At 38.0% G+C, this 21,359-nt stretch overlaps 1 protein-coding gene across 5 annotated transcripts in view; it reads right to left on the bottom strand.

Annotated features, from left to right (window-relative positions):
- LOC140601691 (uncharacterized) overlaps positions 1 to 21,359 on the bottom strand; it is a 388,441-nt gene that overhangs the window by 196,173 nt on the left and 170,909 nt on the right. Inside the window, exon 4 of one of the 5 annotated variants that reach the window (XM_072770988.1) lies at positions 15,370 to 15,511. The exons of the other annotated variants lie outside the window; for them this stretch is intronic. Within the exon in view, the coding sequence (XP_072627089.1) occupies positions 15,370 to 15,511 (142 nt within the window). The remainder of the gene's footprint in view (positions 1 to 15,369; positions 15,512 to 21,359) is intronic. 5 annotated transcript variants of the gene reach the window in all.

Here is a 21,359-nt window from a genome sequence, read left to right as displayed (position 1 = left end):
TATCTTTATGTTCTCAAGATCAACCTTCATCTTTCAGGAAAAAAATGACAGGAAGTGCATTCATGTCTGTCACTTTTCTGTTTGTTTGTCTGTGTGTCCTTTCCTGAGTCTCCTCCACAGACACAAATCCTCTTCCACAGCACTACACCCAGAAAATTCTCCTGCTAGATATGGGGCTGTGCCTGGTGCCCCTTCTGTCTCCCTCAAGGGATGCTGCAGCTCTCTGAGCCCCAAGCAGTCCATGAAGTATCCATATTAGTCTCAGGGAACACAGTAGTTATCAGACTCTGACCTTCCTAAGACCTGTGTGTTCAGGAAAGAGTGGCCCCAACAGTTGGGGGGTTGTGCACTATTTGCCAGAACATAGAAGGCAAACTGAATGTTCCCTAGAGAGGAGGCTGTTCTCACTCAATGACAAGTAGTTTCAATGTCTGACATCTTGTGAAAGTCTCAGAAGAATGGGGCTCATGGCATCAGACTACATCCATCCATCTCAGCTCTGGTCTCTTCCAACTTCCAGCCCACAAGCACTCAGGATTCAGTCCGAAATATTAAGACTGCACTTTTTGCAAAATGAATCAAGTTAAGTCATGGATGGCAGTGCTGTGAAGGCTGTGATTTCTCATCATGTAGATAAAACACTGCCCATGAAATTCTGAAAACCTTTTCCATATCAGTGTACTCCTACCCACTTCCTGAACATGCCATGGCTTTGTTTTGAGCTGCATACATTTGCCCAGCTATTCCATCCGCCCAACAGGCCCTCTTCTATCCTTTCTCCCCTAGTAAACTCATCCACACCCTCCAGTACCCAGTTTCAGTGTAACCACTCCAGTGATGCTTTTGCCCACTTCCCAGGGAGAAAGTCCTTTCCTCTCTGCTTCCTTTCATCTCTGTACTTTCTTTTTCATCTCTGTACTTTCATTTGTTGTTTTCCTCAGTCATGCTTTATTTCATTTATTCAGATAATATATATTTTAATGCTATCTATGCCAAAGACCAAGCAAGCTACATATCCTAGAATATTGCAATGTTCATTTATAAAAATTGTCTCTTTGACGAAACTGAAGTTCTTATGAGGTCAGAAGTATTGTCATTTGTATCTTAAAATCCCAAGTGCCCAAGGCAAGGTGCATGGTTTCCTTGTAGAAATTATACTTATAATAGACAAATTAGTGTCCTGTACTCTATAGATTCAACCTAAATTGATCACTAAGTACCAGACAACGAGCCATATCTTTTACACATACGTAGGCATGCTCCTAAGTACTAGCCTTAAATGTAGGAAACACTAGATTATTCATACCAGGAAAAGTTAATGTCTTAATTTCTTCATCTATAGAGATTAAAGTGCTCATACTGTCAATGTGGGAGCTAAAGAAAATAACATACAAGATATATTTTGCACTTATGCCAATGTTCTATGAGTGGTAGCCATCCATCTTAATTTCCAATATGTTTAGGAATTAAGTTAAAAATTACATTATAAATTTTCCTAACAACACAGAGTGGAAAATTTAGGGACACTGTCAGGGCTGGACCACATAGCTCAAATGCAATAAGTGCAATAACTTTGTCTGTCAACAAAAACTACTCTAGGGTCAGCTCAAAAAATCAAGAGGATGCCATCATTCAGTTACTCAGATACAAAGGCTCTCACAGATATTAGATTTAAAAATGACCAAGATACCCAAAAGGAGTTCTACGGCATTCAACTAATCAGCTCTAACTCATTCACATCAGTAACAAGCACTTGTGAAATGGCCACATCTTGCAGACTTTAAGCCATTGGCCATTGTTTCTGGCTTCTTCCCCAAGGGCATCAACTGCCATCCCAGCAATAGAAGTGAGATTTGCACTAGGATGATGGGCATAAATAGAACTATCCTGGGCAAACTGGGATGTATGGTTGATTATACATTTAAAGAACAGAGATGCTATTAAAGTAAGGTTTTAAGTGAGGAGGTGAATGATGTGATTTATGCCTCGAGTAGCTCACCACTCTGCCTGCTATGTGGAGAATGCATTGGAGGTCAGTGAACTAGGATACAGGAAAAGCACTAGGGAGGCTGTTACCAGATAAGAGATGGTAATATTGTAGACCACCATGACTGTATCAGTTGAGAGATTCCATAGACCAGTAAGGAAAATGGAGATATAAACTTGACACTTTAAGGATAATTGAATGAAAGCTTTGCCTCCTAGAGGCACTTAATAAATGTTTATCCTTCATCCATTTCTACATTCAACAAATATTTGAGCAGTACTATAGACCAGGAAATGTTCTGAATACTAAAACACATGTCCCTCCCCAGGCTTCAAGTCCAACTGTGGGTATCACAGTATAACCTAAAGAAGAAGGCAGAAATAATTAAAGATTTACACATACACATACGTATAAAGAGATAAGTAATACAGGGAGAACCTATTATAGAAATATTTAATGAATGAAGCATTAACCACAATAAATGAGAGAACTATAAGATAATACTGTCTTGGAGGTCAGGTATTACATAGAGATAACTAAAGAGTATCTTAAAGAGTGTTCTAGAGTTTTTGAAGTAGAGGATGGAGTTGGTGAGACAGCAAGCTTCCTATGCCAATAGGAAGATATCAGAAAACCAAAGAGGCTTGGGTAACTTGGTGTGTCTGCAGAATAGAAAGGAGTTTACTCCCACTAAGTCCTTAGAGACTGAGTCAGAAAAAAAAAAAAAAATCAATAGAGGAAAAAACAATGTTTTTCCATCTCATGGATAATGAGGTTTTAAACAACACTTTAAACAACATTTAAGCTTTCCCAAGTCCTAAATTTCACTAATTACACTGCTTCACTACTTCTGCAAATATTAAGACATCAACATAAACACAGATCTAGATGCATTCAAACCTGTACAATTAGTAATGAAGATATAAAAGATCTGAAGAGCATGATTAGTAAGTGTAATCAAATCAAATACAGATCTACAGAATACTGAACACACCAAATAATAATATATCAAACACATATTTTTTTGGTTTTTATTGAAGTTTGATTTGCCAACATTTGGTATAACACCCAGTGCTCATCCCATCAAGTGTCAAGCCCATATTTTTAAAGATAGCACCCAAAGCCTAGCATCTGGTATACACACATTTTCCCAGTTATTCATCAAACACTGAGCTAGATACTGCCTTAGAAGTTTTTATAAGTGGGGGCACCTGGGTGGCTCTCTCAGTTACTCATATGACTCTTGATCTCAGCTCAGGTCTTGGTCTCACCATCATGAGTTCAAGCCTCACACTGCTCCACACTGGGTATGGAGCCTACTTCAAAAGGGAAAAAACAGTTTTTATAGATGCAAGAAAGGCCCCAAATCAGCTGACTTTAAGATAGGAAAGTTATCCAGTTAAGCTTAACCTAATTTCATGAGTCCTTTAAATTTGGGTCTAAAGATCAGAGACAGAGGATGTCAGAGATTCACAGCATGAGGAGGACTTAATCCAAGAGGAAATTTTCATTACTGGTTTTTAAGGATGGAGTGAATAATGAGTCTTGGAATACAGGTGACCTCTAGAAACTGAGATCAGTCCCTTGGCTGAGAACCAGCAAAGAAACAGGACCCTCAGTCCTACCCAAAAAGGAACTGGTTTCCACCAATAGCGAGAATGACCTTGGAAGCAGATTCTTCCCCAGTGTCTCCAGACACAAACTCCACTCAAGGGACATGGTGATTTCAGCATTGTGAGAGACTGAGCAAACAACCCAGCCACTTTCTGCCAGATTTCTCACCTACAGAGCCATGGGCTAATACATGGGTTTCATGTAAATGTGTGATGATCCTTTATGCTGCAATAGAAAACCAATACAGGATCAGTCCATAAAGAAATCCTAACAGGGGTGCCTGGTGGCTCAGTGGTTGAGTGTCTGCCTTTGGCTCAGGTTGTGATCTCAGGGTACTGGGAACAAGTCCTGCATCAGGCTCCTTACAGGGAGCCCGCTTCTCCCTCTGCCTATGTCTCTGCCTCTCTCTCTGGTCTCTCATGAATAAATAAAACTCTTTAAAAAACAAAGAAATTCTAACGGATATCAAATAATTTCTAAAACATAGACCTGAAATTCTCTGAAATTCAATAAAATTAGAAATGATAAAATGTACCTCACACAGTCTCATAAGTTTGGAATAAGTTTAAAAAGCTATTTTAAACACTCCATGATTAAAAGGACAAGTCACATGAGGAATTACAGGTATTAAGAAATAAGAAATAGGGCAGCCTGGGTGGCTCAGTGGTTTAGTACTGTCTTCAGCCCAGGGCCTGATCCTGGAGACCCGGGATGGAGTCCCACATCGGGTTCCCTGCATGGAGCTTGCTTCTCCCTCTGCCTGTGTCTCTGCCTCTCTCTCCCTGTGTCTCTCATGAATAAATAAATAAAATCTTAAAAAACATAAGTAAGGAATAATACTGTGTCCAAGGACAAGAAAACTCAAAATACATCAATTCCCTGTAAATCTATTAATTCAATAAAATCCCTTACTACCTCCAACAAGATTTTTGTGAAGAAAGCAAGATGACCCTAATACTCATATTTAAAAAGTACTTTTCCGGTTTCTACTATTAAAAACCAAGTTGCAAAAGAAAAATCTCATGCATATAAATTAGAAAACATTTGTGAGAACATCAAAAGACAAATGAGAAATGGGAACAATTACTTACACCTATATGATTAAGAACTAATACAGAGAACTGTAATAAATGAAAATAAATAAAAAATACAATAAAAATTAAGCAAGAATTATGACAAAAGTTTACAGGGAAAGAAATTTAAATGACAAACTTCTGAAACTGTTCAACTTCATTTATAAGTACTGGAATGCAAATTAAAAATTACAAGACACAATCTATCAATTTAGCCAACACTAAATGTTTCAGAATACCTATTTGGCAAATATATGAAGAAATATATTCTCATAAAAGTTGTTGAAGAGTAATTTTAATAACAATTATGATCGAAAATGTAATAACCTTTAACAAGTCAATTTCCATGATGAGAAATTTTCCCTTATTACTCTATTTTTCTTAGTATTTTTGCCTGCTTATTCTTTTATGTAATTTTTTAAAATATTATCTCCCAATTTAGTCAGATTTGTTTTATTTAATTATCATATATTTAAATTATTAAGCTCAAATATTAAATTTATTAAATTTTATTATTATTTTGATTAATAATAAAAATTAAACCTATGTATTTGTCCCTGAGTATAGATTTTGGTAATATAATTCTAAAATCGTTTATTTTCCAAAATTATTTTGGAATAAATTATTATCTATGAAATATTTTATTTTTGTTTTCATGGAAAAGAAGTTCTTTTCAATTATGGAATGATAGACAAAAATAATTACAGTTTCATTGCTCTGAGAATTGCTTCAATAAAATTTCTTTTGTATGTTTTGGAATTTATTGTGATTTTCTTTATGATTGAGTTTGTAATTATTAAGTGACCTCTGGCATTTTTACTTGTATTTCTAACTGATTTCCCTTTATATACCCAATATTGTGATATTCAATGAATAAAGATTAACAACTGTTACTACATATATTATGGATTCTAGCTCTAGCTCTTTTTAAGGATAATATTGTATTAGTCATGTTTTCTAAATTTTCTGTGTATTGTGATGTTTTCACATCTTAAAGAAAAAAAAAACCTTTCTGGCTAGAAAAGACTGCCCCTTCTAAGGGTCAACTAATTCTTATTGGTAGCAAAGGATTCATATAGGAACATGACTTTTTATAATTATTTTTTAATTTTAGCTTTGTTGACATATAACTGACACCTAAAGTTGTAAGATATTTGAAGTGTACACTCTGATGATTTGAAATATGTATACATCATGAAGAGTCCCCCACCTAGTTTATTAATACATCCATCACCTCATCTTTACTTTCTTTTTTAGCAAAAACATCTAAATCCTACACTCTTAGCAAATTTCAATTATGCAATACAACATTATCAGTTATAATCACCATGTTTTCCATTAGATCCTCAGACTTTATTCATCTTATAGCTGAAAGTTTGCACACCTTTACCAACCCCTTTCTCCCTGTTTCTGTACCTGTCAGCCCCTGCGGTTTTTCAAGTAGCACAATGTCCTCCAAGGTTCATCCATGTTGTCACAAATGACAGGATTTCCTTCTTTTTCCTGGTTGAATAATATTTCATATTTTATATGCATATATAAAACACATATTCCATATTATATAATATATATAAAATGTGGTATATATTATATAATATAGTTTTATATTAATATATGATAAATGAATATGCATATACTACAGTCCATATTATATACACACACATCACATCTTTAGGAACACACTTTTGATACATAAACTAACCAATCCCAAACCATACTTCCTCATCTGGCCTATTTACTACAGGAAACAATATTTCTCTATTTCAGTTATCCCAGGCCAGGTACCAGGCAACTAGGGATCATCCCTGTAGTTTAGAACCTGCCAGAATCATTCAAACTAGCCAATCCTAAACTGTTTACCCTGCCTGTCTCACCTTCCCCACATTAAAGGCTCTGGCCTAAATCTATCATTTGTTCCTATGATCTGGTATTCATCCTATGGCCTGCATGTCCGGCCAGGCCTCTCATTTCTAGGGGGAACCAGGAGTGACATTAAACTTTTCTTTCAATGGCATTGAACTCTCCATGGGGTCATTCAGCCTCCTTTATAAATCAAGATCCAGGCATAGAACACATACCTGCCCAGTCAATACTTTTGCTGAAATTATACTTTGTCTAAAATTGATATTCCTCTCTCTGTTTTTCAGGGTTCAATCAGGAAGCAGAACCTCTCTGAATATTATGAAATCAAGAATTTAATAGGAATAAGACTTTATACAATTATGGAAGAAGCTGGGGAAGTAGGGGCCTGAAGGAGGAATGGAGGAGCGGAGAAAACCATTAACCAGTTCTCCAGAAGCTCTGGCCTCTGTGGCAGAATTGTAGCTTGTGAGAAAATCTGGGAGGCCAGTGACATGGAGCTGCCTGGGTGGAGCCGTGCAGGGTTGTGGGTGAAAAATGCATGTAAAACTAGATCCTCTGCTTAACTACATCTTGTGCAGGTCTCCCACCAAGCTTCTGCTGACGGGCCTGGAGAGGCAACTGGCCAGAAGTCACGAAAAATGAGTGAATGGGGTGAGAGGTGAGTATGAGCTGGAATCCTCTACATCTGCCCTACTCTGTAACCACAAGGACCTTCAGAGAGTAATGACTTAGTCTGCCTTGCAAATTTCAAGTGGATTCCATTTGTCCTACTCTAATCTGGAAACAGAGAGATGATGATTCTGGGAAACTATTCTTAGAGGAACCAAGTAGACCCAAAACCGACCTCCAACTCTCTCTGCTCATTATCTTTGCATTTACCAGACAAATATATGCTCCTATTACTATTCTGATCTTTTCTATATTATGTTTCAAGCCCCTGCCTTATAAAGAGTAGACATTTATTGTAATAATTTATTTTTATTCCCCAAAGAAGGTTGAGTCTTTCAATAAGGATGGTTAAACCATCTGTCTCTATTTTCAAAATTCATTTGCATTATCTTCCTGTCGCCATTCTTTGTGCTTTGTGTATGTCATTTACATATTTCTTTTATTTTTCAACTTTGAGGTCTTTTGCTCTTACTTTGTCCAGCACTTTAGTAGGTATGCATTTGCTTTTAATTCTTTTAATGATTGTTTTTAAGATTTTTGAAAATATTCTTAAACATACATCTATAGGTCTAATGACCTCAAGACAAAACATCTCCATGTTTTGGTATCATTGAAAGAACATTAACTGGAAGAGTCATCAGATCTCAGTGTAAATCCAGTCCCAGTCGCTGGTGGCTATGGAATGTCTCCATGTCTTCTACTGACTTTGCAGGACTGTTTCATGGTGCAGCAGTAATACAGGAATGGGGCCTCAAATGCTACTATTGCTACCAATTCCCAATACCAGCCATGTGTCAGCCCACGCCTATTGTGTGTAATACCTGATTTAATTTTCACAGTTTACCTCCAAAATAAGTATTGTCATTCTTATTTTAATAGCTCAGTAAACTGAGGTTCATATAAGGTAAATGACTTTTTAAGGTCACATAACTAGTAAGAATCAGAATGAGATTCCAACTCAATTCTTTCTGACCTCAAATCAATCCTCTGAACTGCCAATAAAATATATGTATATATACTATTTTGCTAAGTTTTCTAAGCTCTGAGTCATACCAATTTACAAGCATGTTTTGGGAAAGGATTCATTTTAGGTGTATAGTCAATAAATTGCAATTATTATTATAACTGTCATCATTGACTCTCGACGTGTAAAATGTTTAACATGCTTTTACTTAGCCTTCTCCTCCCCCATCTTTCCCCCATAACCATGTCCATGCTCACCCATGCCACAGTCCCACCCATAGCATCCTGGTTACCTCCAACACTAATCCCTGTAGAGCAGAGGGGCTTTGAGTCTTTTTTTTTTTTTAATTTATTTATGATAGGCACACAGTGAGAGAGAGAGAGGCAGACGGAGAAGCAGTCTCCATGCACCGGGAGCCCGACGTGGAATTCAATCCCGGGTCTCCAGGATTGCACCCTGGGCCAAAGGCAGGTGCTAAACCACTGAGCCACCCAGGGATCCCCAGGGGCCTTGAGTCTTTTTTTTTTTTTTTAATTTATTTATGATAGTCACAGAGAGAGAGAGAGGCAGAGACACAGGCAGAGGGAGAAGCAGGCTCCATGCACCGGGAGCCCGACGTGGGATTCGATCCCAGGTCTCCGGGATCGCGCCCTGGGCCAAAGGCAGGCGCCAAACCGCTGCGCTACCCAGGGACCAGGGGCCTTGAGTCTTACCAAAGATTTGATAATTCTGAATTGACTGGTCGTGCAAGAAAGAAACAATACTTCTCCTTGCTCCAGGGAGAGCAGGTTTTCACTGTTCTTAGCAATACCACATGAGCAAGCCTCAGACTGTTTTTCCAGACAGACTCATGGTCTGGCAGTTGTGCAAGTGACTCCCAGTTCTGGATAAAGTGTGGATGTTAGTCCTAAATGTTGGTGGAGGTGTGAGTTTTCACCTTCTCCCATGTCCCCAGGGGAATTTTTGAGGAAATTTGAAAGATCCAATTGGATCATGACCTTGAGATACTTTGGCAATAAAAAAAATTTTTAATTTTTTTTTTTTAATTTTTAATTTTAAACATTAAAAACTTCCTAGCCAAATCCATGAGTCAAATTGAGGATCTCTAGTGATAGAACTGAGAAGGTTAAAATTATGCAAGTCTGTTTTATAGAGGCAGAAAGCTGGTAGTGTAATAGCAAGAGAAAAGATATTGGCATCAACCATCCTTGGATTTGAATGCCCCCTTCACCAACTGTTGGGTGGGAGGTCTTGGACACCTCACTCAAGCTCTCTGTACCTCACTTAACTATTCTGTGAAATGAGAATTGCAATGCCTACCTTGCCAAGTGTAACGAAGATAATGAAATGCTACAAGAACTTAGCAAACACTCAATGCATGGTAGTTGCCACTAAGGTGAGGTATCGTTTCTATCATTGCTATCACAAGAATCTCTTTCCCTTCTGGGTAACTGTAGTGATTGCCTGGCAAAAGAAAATTTATATCAAGTCCCATAGCATTGGTCAGCATGAGCTCTTTTAACTGTATACATAGATTAAGAACTACTTAGTTGATTTACACATTTCAGCAGCTGAAGAAAAATATTTACTGGGCAGATTAAATTGAATTAAAACAATAAGATTAAAAGGAGTCCGGAGGCTGCCCCTCAACTCAACAAAGGATAAGTTGCCTTGCTCTGAGTAGCAAACTCATGCCAGCAGCTTGACTAATTTAGCAGTAATATGAGGAGGTGTGACCCAAGCTGCAAAACAGACTGAAATGCTTAAGAGGGAAGGGTTTTCTCTTCACACTATATTCATGTCACAGCTCTGGGGACAGGTTCACCTCACTGATTCAGACCAACATAGATAAGGAATGCAACGTTTGAATGAGGGCATGATGGCTGAAACATCTATGACATAGGACAGTTTTCATTATAGGCAGTGCCATCTTACATCATTTCTCCATGAAATGGACAGCTAGCCCTTTATGATTCAGAGCAGATTTTCTTACAAATGTAACTTTATATTCTGTGATCAGGTGATCAGCCTCCCAGGTTGACCATACAAGAATTTCCAATCCAAGCATACTGTGATAAGTACCACACCTGAGCAGCATTAAGCCTAAGAAAGCAGTAGCCAGATTGTTTGCTTGCTTCTTCTTTAGATAGTCCATATAAAGTTGAATTCTCTTCAGGTGCTGTTTTTAAAACAGAACTTAATGGCCATGAAGACTACTGCTAAAACAACATAGGTTGCTTCTATGGATCTTCTAGCACTTTCTTATCTAAGCTACACTGGCTGCATTAGTTTATGTCACAGGAAATACTGCCTAACCCAATGGTTACCGAACTGTGTTCCAAAGCTCAGTATTTCATGAGATGTTATGAGTTCTAGAAAAAGAAAATTTCCTTTCTTTTTCTAGAATTCAACAAAGTGAAATAAATTTCAAAATAAATTTTCAAAATAAATTTGGGAAATGCAGCACACTTGGAGATTCACAGTGTATAGTCAGTTACTAAAGATTCCAAAGTAAAAAACAAAACAAAAAATAACAAAAAACAAAAAACAACACAACTTTTCAAATTTATGTCATCAGTTGTCATGAAAATTAATTTCCGTACATAACAAATTTTTGTTTCATATCACCCTAATTAAAATCTTGAAACTCAGGGATCCCTGGGTGGCTCAGTGGTTTAGTGCCTGCCTTTGGCCCAGGATGTGATTCTGGAGTCCCAGGATCGAGTCCCACATCAGGCTCCCTGCATGGAGCCTGCTTCTCCCTCTGCCTATGTCTCTGCCTCTCGCTCTCTCTGTGTCTCTCGTGAATAAATAAATAAAATCTTTAAAAAAATAAATAAATAAAAAATAAAATAAAATCCTGAAACTCGTGTTCAGTGAGACATTCGCTTGGAAAATCCCAATCTACTTATTTCCACCCAATAGTGTATATGTTGTACAAAATCCACAGTAGAATAACAACCCAATGCATACACTTTCAACTACATTCAGTACCATCATAATAAAAACAATGTACTATTGATACATCATAAGTTAATTTTTTAGACTCTCCTACAAAGGTGATAATTATATTAAACGTAGAATTAAGGGGAAATAAAATCTAAGTTTCTGTGGGAAAGGACCATAATTCCTCTTACATCTATCTCTGGAGTTTTGACCATGACTTCCAGGATAGTATTTTCCAAAGACTAGGCAGTCCCAAGAAAATCCGCTCACAGAGAAGCTTGGGTTCAGTGTCTGCTCATGAGTGGGAGCACTGATTTTTATTGGCACTTCTGCTGCCGAAAAATCCTTTCAATTATATGTAGACAAATTTGCTACTTACAGTGTTTTTCAATATTATCCTGTTTCTTCTTTTTCCAAGGAAGTAATTAGAATAGTACCCCCCACAGTCTTTCTTTTTCTGAAATGTATGTAAAATACCCTGTCCTCATACAAGAGTGTCAAAGTACACTTCAATTAGGGGTCCCAAAATCTGGAGGAGAAGGTCCTAAGCTAATGGGATTTCAAACTATGCCGATTGTAGAACACATTAAGCAGTGAAAGTCTTATCCCTTCTTGTGCTGCAAGTATGTATACTGGCTGGGTAGGGCCAGGAACTTCTGGGGGGAATTCACTGGGCAATATGGATTCCCAGCATGCACCATTGATCTGACCCAGAAAGGCCCAGGCCAGCTCTCATTTATAGTTCTGGCAGGCCTGCTGGAGACCAGTAGCTTGCTTTGGCTTTATTTAATTACCTCCCTTGCCCATGAAGTTCATGCTGCTTTCTATGGCACTTGAGAACTGCCAACACCAAAGGGTTTGGTTTCATCTACTTGAACTTGGGTGACACAAATATTTCAGTTGTGAATCAGGCCTGGAAAGGGGCGGTTGGTAAGGTAGGGAGTGTTTGTAGAAGGCATTTCATCACCACTAGTCAAACATGTCTCATTGTTGGTTCAGGAGGTGCTGGTATTTTCCTCTTTGAAGGGGATGCTCAGAGAGCCAAGAGCTTCCAGCCTGGAGCTCAGCTCCAGGGAAGGGCAATGGCCATTAGCATGCAGGAAACCCGCAGGACTAGTTGCTTTGGAATGCTGACAATTTTAGGGAGATGGTTTTATGTCTTTCTTCAGGGGGAAAAAAAAGTTGGTAGATCTGTATAAAGAAAGCCTGAGGCTTTGTTGGGGCTGCAGCGAAGTACTTATCCTTCTGCCTGGCTTCCTTTTAAAGGCTTCCCTAGTTGTAGAACCCCAAAGATGAGATCAAGAAACTTGAATTTCAGAAAACCAGTCCTGCTGATATCAATGGTAAAAACACTTTATTGGAAGATGAGCATATGGGATTCTTTGGCTTGGGTACATCCCTTGAACCATAAGTAAGACTGACACGGGCCCTATCCAGCAGTGTCCTATATGAGCACTCACCCTTCAGGGCAAGAGGAGGTGGCACCATGGTCCTGAGAGCCCTTCTAAGCCTCAGGAATTGGAAAGCACTCTAACAGCTTGCAGTCTTCTAGGGGTGTGGCATTATGAATGGCAAGGGGGTCAGGAGAAGATTGCATTTAGAAAAACCATAGCTGGCCCATGCCAAGAAACACAAACCAAAAAGGAAATATTTTAAGAAAATAAACAAAGCTACTGAGTCAAACATACAAAGCAGAAAAGCGGAACAAAAGATTATTTGAGGCCTGAGGTTTGAGCGTTTTGAAGCCACACATGTGATGGGGCAGCCCAAGAACATGAGGAGCGTGACAGCTGTGTAAGCGCTGAGGCAGTCTGCTCCCATCAGGGGCTCCCAGCCTGCGAGGCTCCAAGCAAGCCCACCGAGCTAGCTGAACACGCTGACTTGAGCTCTTGAGCTCAGCCTTGAGCTATGCACGATGGGACTCCTCCACTGGTAGGCCACACAGATAGGGCTGAGAGGATGGATCCCACCAACTGATTTGCCCTGTTGTATGTGTTCATTGTTCAGGAACCCCAAGGGATATCAGTGTTATAACAGGGTTGGGCTTTTTTACAAGTTTAGCTATTAGAACTTCCAACGAAAAAACTGTCACATCAATATTACACTGTCTTCAGAATCCCAGCATCCAAAACTGACCATGTTGGGCTGAATCATTTAAAATCCCAAGAATTTAAACTGTGAAATAAGATACAAGTTAGACACACTTTTCAGGTTTAAGCATATCATCTAGTAAATGGAATGAGGTTCCAGTGCACAACAGCTTCTGTCTGAGAATAGTGTCTCAGCAGTACTAATTCTGAATCCATTTTCACCTTCTTTGTTGTAACCAGAGGACTTTTTGAACCAATTCCCTTAGCCACAGCAGAACACCTTTCACCAAGATGTGTTATGATACCATGCCTTTGGCTTTTACGACAGGGTCAATAAACCACATGATTTATGAAAATGGCTCTGAATTTGTTATAAACTACTGTCAAGAATATTACCATATCTGATTGCAAGCCTTTTGAATCATATGTCAGGTAGAGGGGCCAGTGCAGAAGGCAGAGAGGTGACAAGATTTAGGGAATATTATCAGGCAGAAAAGATTGGGGGGGGGGGTCCCCTTGTTTGGTTGAATACTAAGAGGACATAAAAAAAAAAAAAAACTAAAGCCAAGATAAAGTGTGGAAAAAGAGAATTTAGATTTGGAGTGACAGCTTGTTTGTAGAAACATAAGGCTTGAGAATGTGCAAACACTCATGGAGAAGCCACTGTACTCCAAGGTACTTGGGACTGTGGGAAAAGAGTCAGGATGATAGTGTCCAAGTCTCAGAGATAGCAAGGAGACCCTGCTGATCTACACTTCCAAGTATTTTCTATTTTAAGCCTCTCAGAGAGGTATCAGCCTAAAATTCTCAAGCTTCCTTTTCACAGGTCTACATGGGACACAATACATGTATGTGGAAATTACCTAGTCATACAGGAGAGGGCATAAGGCAGGTGTGCTCAGTGCCTAAGAAGATACTTCAGGAAGAGAGACTTCTGTAAGCCAAAATGACTACTATAGTCTTCATGTAGGATATAGATTAGGGGCAAAACTCGAAGGATAACAATTTTTCTACCCTTATTTGTTTACTAGTAAATAAATGAATGCATGAATAGTTAGCCTGATGTAAATATGTACTTCGTATGCCTTATAATAAAGGCTATGACACCATAAGAAATGTAATCTAAAGTACTTAATAAATTGGGCCCAAATGTAGGAACAGAAGAGAAAAAATAGAAAATTATTTGTGAGTTACTATCAAGAAAATAAGTAACCAGTGTTACTATTTTGGAAATGGTAATATCCACATATACAGAAATTATAAGCACACATCTGATTCTGGATATAATAAGTTTTAAGCATCAAAAGGGACTAATTAACTATCCTAGCTTATATTATCCATATGAAAGGAATTCAGTTTTAAGATATTTTCTCACTAGAACTTTGAACTCAAGAAACAAAGACAACTATGGTTTAGAAATTGGTTAAAACTCTTAATAGCTAGTGACACATTTCTCTATTCAAGAAGAGAAATTGAAAAGTCTATATGCCATTATCCTACGTATACATGTAGGGGTTTTTGATACTTTAATGAATCAGTTATACACCACCTACTTCCAAGAAAACAATGATGTGATATCTTTTTTAAAATAAATCTAATAACAAAAAGCAACTACAGAGAAAGATGTGGTGGAGTCTTGAAAAGATGGTACCTTGAGATAATACTTAAAGAGAGAAAATAAGATGGAAACTTTATAGATGCTTCACACACTAAACTCTTCCTTCCCTTCAACCCGAATGCATCCCGAGTGCTCCCATTTGAGGTCACCTAATTGAATATTTAATGTGCTCACCACATGTTAGAAAATACTAATTTGGTTAGACCATAAAAGTCTAAAATATTTATATAGCTCTTCTTATAAATAGGTACTTACAAATAAAAATCAGCAATGTGTATTTAGGATTGTTTGGTCTATATAACACATCCACATACATCCCATTATATCAGACTCTAAGCCCTTGGAAACTGAACTTTCATATGCCATGATGAAACACTGTGCCTACATTTTAAAGTGTTTCCTCCAGGATTCTCATTTAACTCTAAGACTATGAAGTAGTACAGATTCACTCATTCCCAGTTTATAGTTGAAAAAACTGAAATGCTACCATCAACTTGACTTATGCTTTAGAATTATCATTTTAAAAACTTATAAATATCAGGTACCCAGGAGGCTCAGTTGATCGATTGTCTGCTTCCAGCTCAGGTCATGATCCCAGGATCCTGGCTCCCTGCTCAGCGGATAGTCTGCTTCTCCCTTGCTCTCTGCCATTTCCCCTGCATGAGCTCTCTGGCTCCCTCTATCTCTCTGTCAAATATATAAATAAAATCTTCAGAATAAAATAAAATAAAATTTTATAAATGTCAAAATAATCCCACTTACAATTGCACCAAAAATAATAAAATACCTAGGAATAAATTTAACCAAAGAGGTGAAAGACACTTGTACTCTGAAAACTGTAAAACACTGATGAAAGAAATTGAAGATAGAAAACATGGAAAGGCATTCCATGCTCATGAATTGGAAGAACAAATATTGTTAAAATGTCTCTATTACCCAAAGAAACTTACAGATTGGGATCCCTGGGTGGCGCAGCAGTTTGGCACCTGCCTTTGGCCCGGGGCGCAATCCTGGAGACCCGGGATCGAATCCCAAGTCGGGCTCCCTGCATGGAGCCTGCTTCTCCCTCTGCCTGTGTCTCTGCCTCTCTCTCTCTCTCTCTCTCTCTCTCTCTGTGTGTGTGTGACTATCATGAATAAATAAATAAAATCTTAAAAAGAAAAAGAAACCTACAGATTTAGTGCAATCACTATCAAAATTCTAGCAGCATTTTTTACAGAACAAGAACAAGCAATCCTAAAATTTGTATGGGACCACAAAAGACCTCAAATAGCCAAGGTAATCTTGAAAAAGAAAAATAAAACTGGAAGTATCAAAATCCCAGACTTCAAGTTATATTACAAAGCTGTAATAATCAAAAGAGTATGGTGCTGGCACAAAAATAGACATATAGATCAATGGGACAGACTAGAAAATCCATAAATAAGCCCACAATTCTATGGTCAATTAATCTTTGACAAAGGAAGAGAGAAGATAACAATGGGAAAAAGACTATCTCTTCAACAAATGATGTTGGAAAACTGGACAGCTGTATATAAGAGAATGAAACTGGACCACTTTTTTATGCCATATATGAAATAAATTCAAAATGGATTAAAGACTAAATGTGAGACCCAAAACCATAAAAATCCTAGAAGAGAGTGCAGGCAGTAATTTCTCTGATATTGGACATAGCAAAATTTTTCTAGATATGTCTCCTGAGACAAGGAAAATAAAAGCAAAAATAAACTTCTTGGGACTATAACAAAATAAAAAGCATCTGCACAGTGATGGAAACAATCAACAAAACAAAAAGGCAATCTACTAAATGGGAGAAAATATTTGCAAATGACATAACTGATAAAGTGTTAGTATTCAAAAAATATAATTAACTGGTACAATTCAATACCCTCCCCCCAAAAAATCCAATTAAAAATGGACAGAAGACATGAACAGGCATTTCTCCAAAGAAGACATACAGATGACCAAAAGACACATGAAAAGATGCTCAACATCACCCATCATCGGGGAAATACAAATCAAAACTACAATGAGTTATCACCTCACACCTGTCAGAGTTGCTAAAATCAACAACACAAGAAGCAACAGGTTTTGGTGAGAATATGGAGAAAGGGGAACCTTCCTGTACTGTTGGTAGGATTGCAAACTGGTGTAGGCACTGAGGAAAACAGTATGGAGGTTCCTCAAAAAGTTAAAAATAGGGGCACATGAGTGGATCAACTGGTTAAGCATCTGCCTTTAGGTTGGGTCATGATCTCAGGGTCCTGAGATTAAGCCCCATGCTGAGCTCTCTGCTTGCCAAGGAGGCTGCTTGTCCCTCTTCCTCTACCTGCTTGTTCTCTCTCTCTCTCTCTCTCTCTCTCTCTTTCATTATCTGCCAGGTGAATAGATAAAACCTTTTTTAAAAAACGTTAAAAGAACTACCCTATAGTACAATAATCACACTACTAGGCATTTACCATCAAAATTCAAAAAACCAATTCAAAGGGATACATGTACCCTTATGTCTATTGCAGCAATAATTACAATAGCCAAATTATGGAAGTATCCCAAATGTCATAAATGAATGAATAAAGATGTGGTATACATGTATGATAGAATATTATTCATCATGAAAAAAGAATGAAATCTTGCCATTTGCAACAAAATGGATGGAGTTAGTATCATGCTAAATGAAATAAGTCAACCAGAGAAAGACAAATACCATATGATTTCACTCACATGTGGAATTTAAGAAATAAAACAAATGTGCAAAGGAAAAAGAGAAAGAGAGAAAAAAAAAAGCATACTCTTAAATGTAGAGAACAAACTGATGGTCACCTGGGGGGAGGTAGGTCAGGGATGGGTGAAATAGGTGAAGGGATTAATAGTACACTTATCATGATGAGCACCAGGTGTGGTACACCTGAAACTAATATAACACTGTATGTTAACCACACTGGAAGTAAAACAAAAAAGTTAAAAGTTAATTTAAAAACTTACAAATAGGGATCCCTGGGTGGTACAGCAGTTTGGCGCCTGCCTTTGGCCCAGGGCACAATCCTGGAGACCCGGGATCAAATCCCATGTCGGGCTCCCAGTGCATGGAGCCTGCTTCTCCCTCTGCCTGTGTCTCTGCCCCTCTCTCTCTCTGTGACTATCATAAAAAAAAAAATTACAAATATCTCTGCCTATAAATTCATTTACTTCTCCTCTTTGACTTAACAGATCTTATTTTTCAGCAAGTTCATTATTTGTGCTGCTAATTTTTCTTCCCTCTTAGTACAAAAAAAAATCATCATCAAATCTAAGAGGTATATTTGTCGTTCAATTCCAGCAATACAGCAGACTGATCTGAAACCCCCTTTTCCACAAATAAAATATTGCCAACAGAAAAGTGCTTAAAATATCTGAGAGCTCACAAGAAAGAGAAATGCCCAGTTATCAGAAATGAGAGGCAAATTAAAAGAGGCTGAAATAATCACATATAAAATCTGTGGGAGAAAGATCAAGCAGTACTAACAGGGATGTACATGTCTGTACACATGTATATATATTTATGCAAATGTGTACATATTTCATGTTTATGCAAATAACAGATTTGAAACCTATATGCTAAATGTGCAATTTAAGATAACCTAAAGAAAAAAAAAAGATAACCTAAAGAAAGTTGGAGAAGGAAGTAATATAGAAAAGGAAGGTAAAATAGAGAAAAACAATGAATGAAAACATTCTTTGAAAGACTAATAAAATAGTCATATCCATCCCCAAACTAGTCGAGATAAAAATTAAAAAGGGAATATAACTATAGGTACAATGGAGACTTTTTCTGATCTTTACAGAATATTAAAAGTACTTTTATGTGGTTAAATTTGAAAACTGGGATGCAATGAACAATTTTATAGAAAAAATAATAAATTACTGTTCTAATCAAAGACAAAATAGATAAACATCTATTAAAGAAATTAAGTGGACAGTTTAAAAATCAATCTCTCTACCCCCATCTTTTCATACCCTCACCTTCCCACAAACCCAAACATGAGGACACATGTGTGGCTCAGTTGGTTAAGAGTCTGCCTTCAGCTCAGGTCATGGTCCCAGGGCCCCAGAATCTAGCTCTACATCAGGCTCCCTGCTCAGTGCTTCTCTCTCTGCCCCTCCCTCCTGCTCTGCTCTCTATTTCTCTCTTAATTTCAAATAAAATCTTTAAAAAGCAAACAAACAAACATGATACCCATGCAGCTCATACAGTTTTATAAACTTTTACTAAACTTTCAAGCAACACAAAAGCCCTGTCTCACACAAACTCTTTCAGAGAATAATAAAAGAAGGAATTCTCTCAAACTTGTTTGTATAAGGCTAGATGACTTTGATTTCAATACACAACAACCAAAAAAAAAAATTGACAGATTTCACTTATTAACACAGATGTCAATATCCTGCGAAACCTTTCCACTTTCTCCACCCCATAATTATCAGAGACCAAGAGGAGATCTTCAAGGTTGATGTAATATAGCCTTTCCCAGTCACCCTTTACCATCAGTCAAAAATGTGGAGCACTCACTACTCTTCCCCAAGGAAACCAAGTGGGACCCCTCACTAGAACTATGACCACACCCTCCACCCTCAGGCCTTCAATCTCCTCCTCCATAACCAGGAATCAAGAGGAGGCTTATCAGTACTGAAGTAGGAATCCAAGCAGAGCTAAGTCTATGCTCCTCCGACCAGACCATTTAGCCTCTTTTAACAGGGTCAAAATAGAACTCAGAGGCTTCCATACTTAATGCGCCCAGAAGTCACCACTCTACCCTAACAAGTAAAATGCCAAACAGATTGAAAAATCAACACGTCTTGCATCCACAGAAGAGGGAAGGACACAGGGCAAACCATAGCCCCCGGGACTGGAGAGACAGACAGGAAAATGAAGGGAGTCAAGGCTTACCAGAACAGACTCAGGAGCAAACACCAATGCCTAGATAGGAAATACAGGGTATGAATGACAATTGATGAATTGCTGGAGACTCAACCTAGACAACTCTGAGAGTGAAGAACTCCAGGGAGAAGCAGTCACAGAAGCTCTCAAAATTTCATGAGATCTGCCTTCAGGAGCCCAACCAGGTTTTCACAGTAAATATCAAAGAGAATTCCCTCAGGCCTCCAGCAAGGGAGGGAGGAAAGGAACCACATCACTCTAATATTCTGAACAAAACCTGCCCTCAGGAGAAACTAGTTAACCAGAGCCTAATCTGCTGGGGTTTTATCAGAGCCTAAGAGACCCAAGGAAACAGAAATAGTCAACTCCAGTCAGCTCTACCTTTCCTGTCCCATTTCAGTGGGGGTGGGGGGGGTGTAAAAAATGGGAAGGGGGAACTGAGAAACACATGTGAAGTTTATGGTCCAGAGGCATGGGCTCACTAAAATATTGAGATCCACCCAATCACAGGGTTTTTCCCTACATTTTACTTACCACCACATAACTTATGGCCCATTAGCATCAGTTCTTTCTACCCAGTACATCACGTCCAACTATCAAGAAAAATAAATAGATTGTATATCAAAGGGAAGAACACAATTTAAAGAGACAGAGCAAGCATCAGAAGCAGACATGGTAGGAATGTTGGAATTATCAGACTGGGAATTTAAAACAACTGTGATTAATATACTAAGGGCTCTACTGAATAAACTAGACCCAACCAAGAATGCATGGTTGCATGGGCAATGTAAACAGAAATAAGGAAATCCTAAGGAAGAAACCAAAAAAGGCTAAAGATCAAGAATACTCTAGAATGCCTTTGATAGGCTGATAATTAAACTAGACATGACTGGGGGACAGGATCTCTGAGCTTGACAATGTATCAATAGAAACCTCCAACTCTGAAAAGCAAAGAAAACAGACTTAGCACACACACACACACACACACACACACACACACACACATACACACACCAGGATATCCAAGGGCTGTGGAACAACTACAAAAGGTGCCATATACACATTATAGAAATACCAGAAAAAAGGGAAAGAAAGGAGAAGAAATATTTAAAACCATAATGACTAAGAATTTCCCACAAATTAATATCAGGCACCAAACTACATATCCAGGAATCTCAGAGAATGCCAAGCAGGAAAAATGCAAAAAAATAAAAAAATAAAAAAATAAATAAAAAAAAATAAAAAAAGTTACACCTAGGCATATCATTTTCAAACTAAAAAGAAAAGAAAAGAAAAAAATCAAAGAAAAAATGCTACGAGCAGCCAAAGAACCCCTACCTTAGAGGAACAAAGAGAATAATTACGTCTGACTTCCCCTCAAAAACCACACAAGCGAAGTGCCTGAGTGATTCAGTCCCCTTAAGCATCTGACTCTCGGTTTTAGCTCCAGTCCTTATTTCAGAGTCATGAGATCAAGCTCCATGTTAGGCTCTGTGCTTAGTGGGGACTCTGCTAGAGATTCTCTCTCTCCCTCTTCTTCTTCCCCTCAAATAATAAAGTAAATAAAATATCTTTTAAAAAATTATGCAAGAAAGAAGAGTGGGATGTTGAGAGCAAAAAATT

This window comes from Canis lupus, chromosome 12 (assembly GCF_048164855.1).
Source record: "Canis lupus baileyi chromosome 12, mCanLup2.hap1, whole genome shotgun sequence".
Lineage (NCBI taxonomy): Eukaryota > Metazoa > Chordata > Mammalia > Carnivora > Canidae > Canis > Canis lupus.
This window is presented reverse-complemented; position numbering and strand designations above follow the sequence as displayed.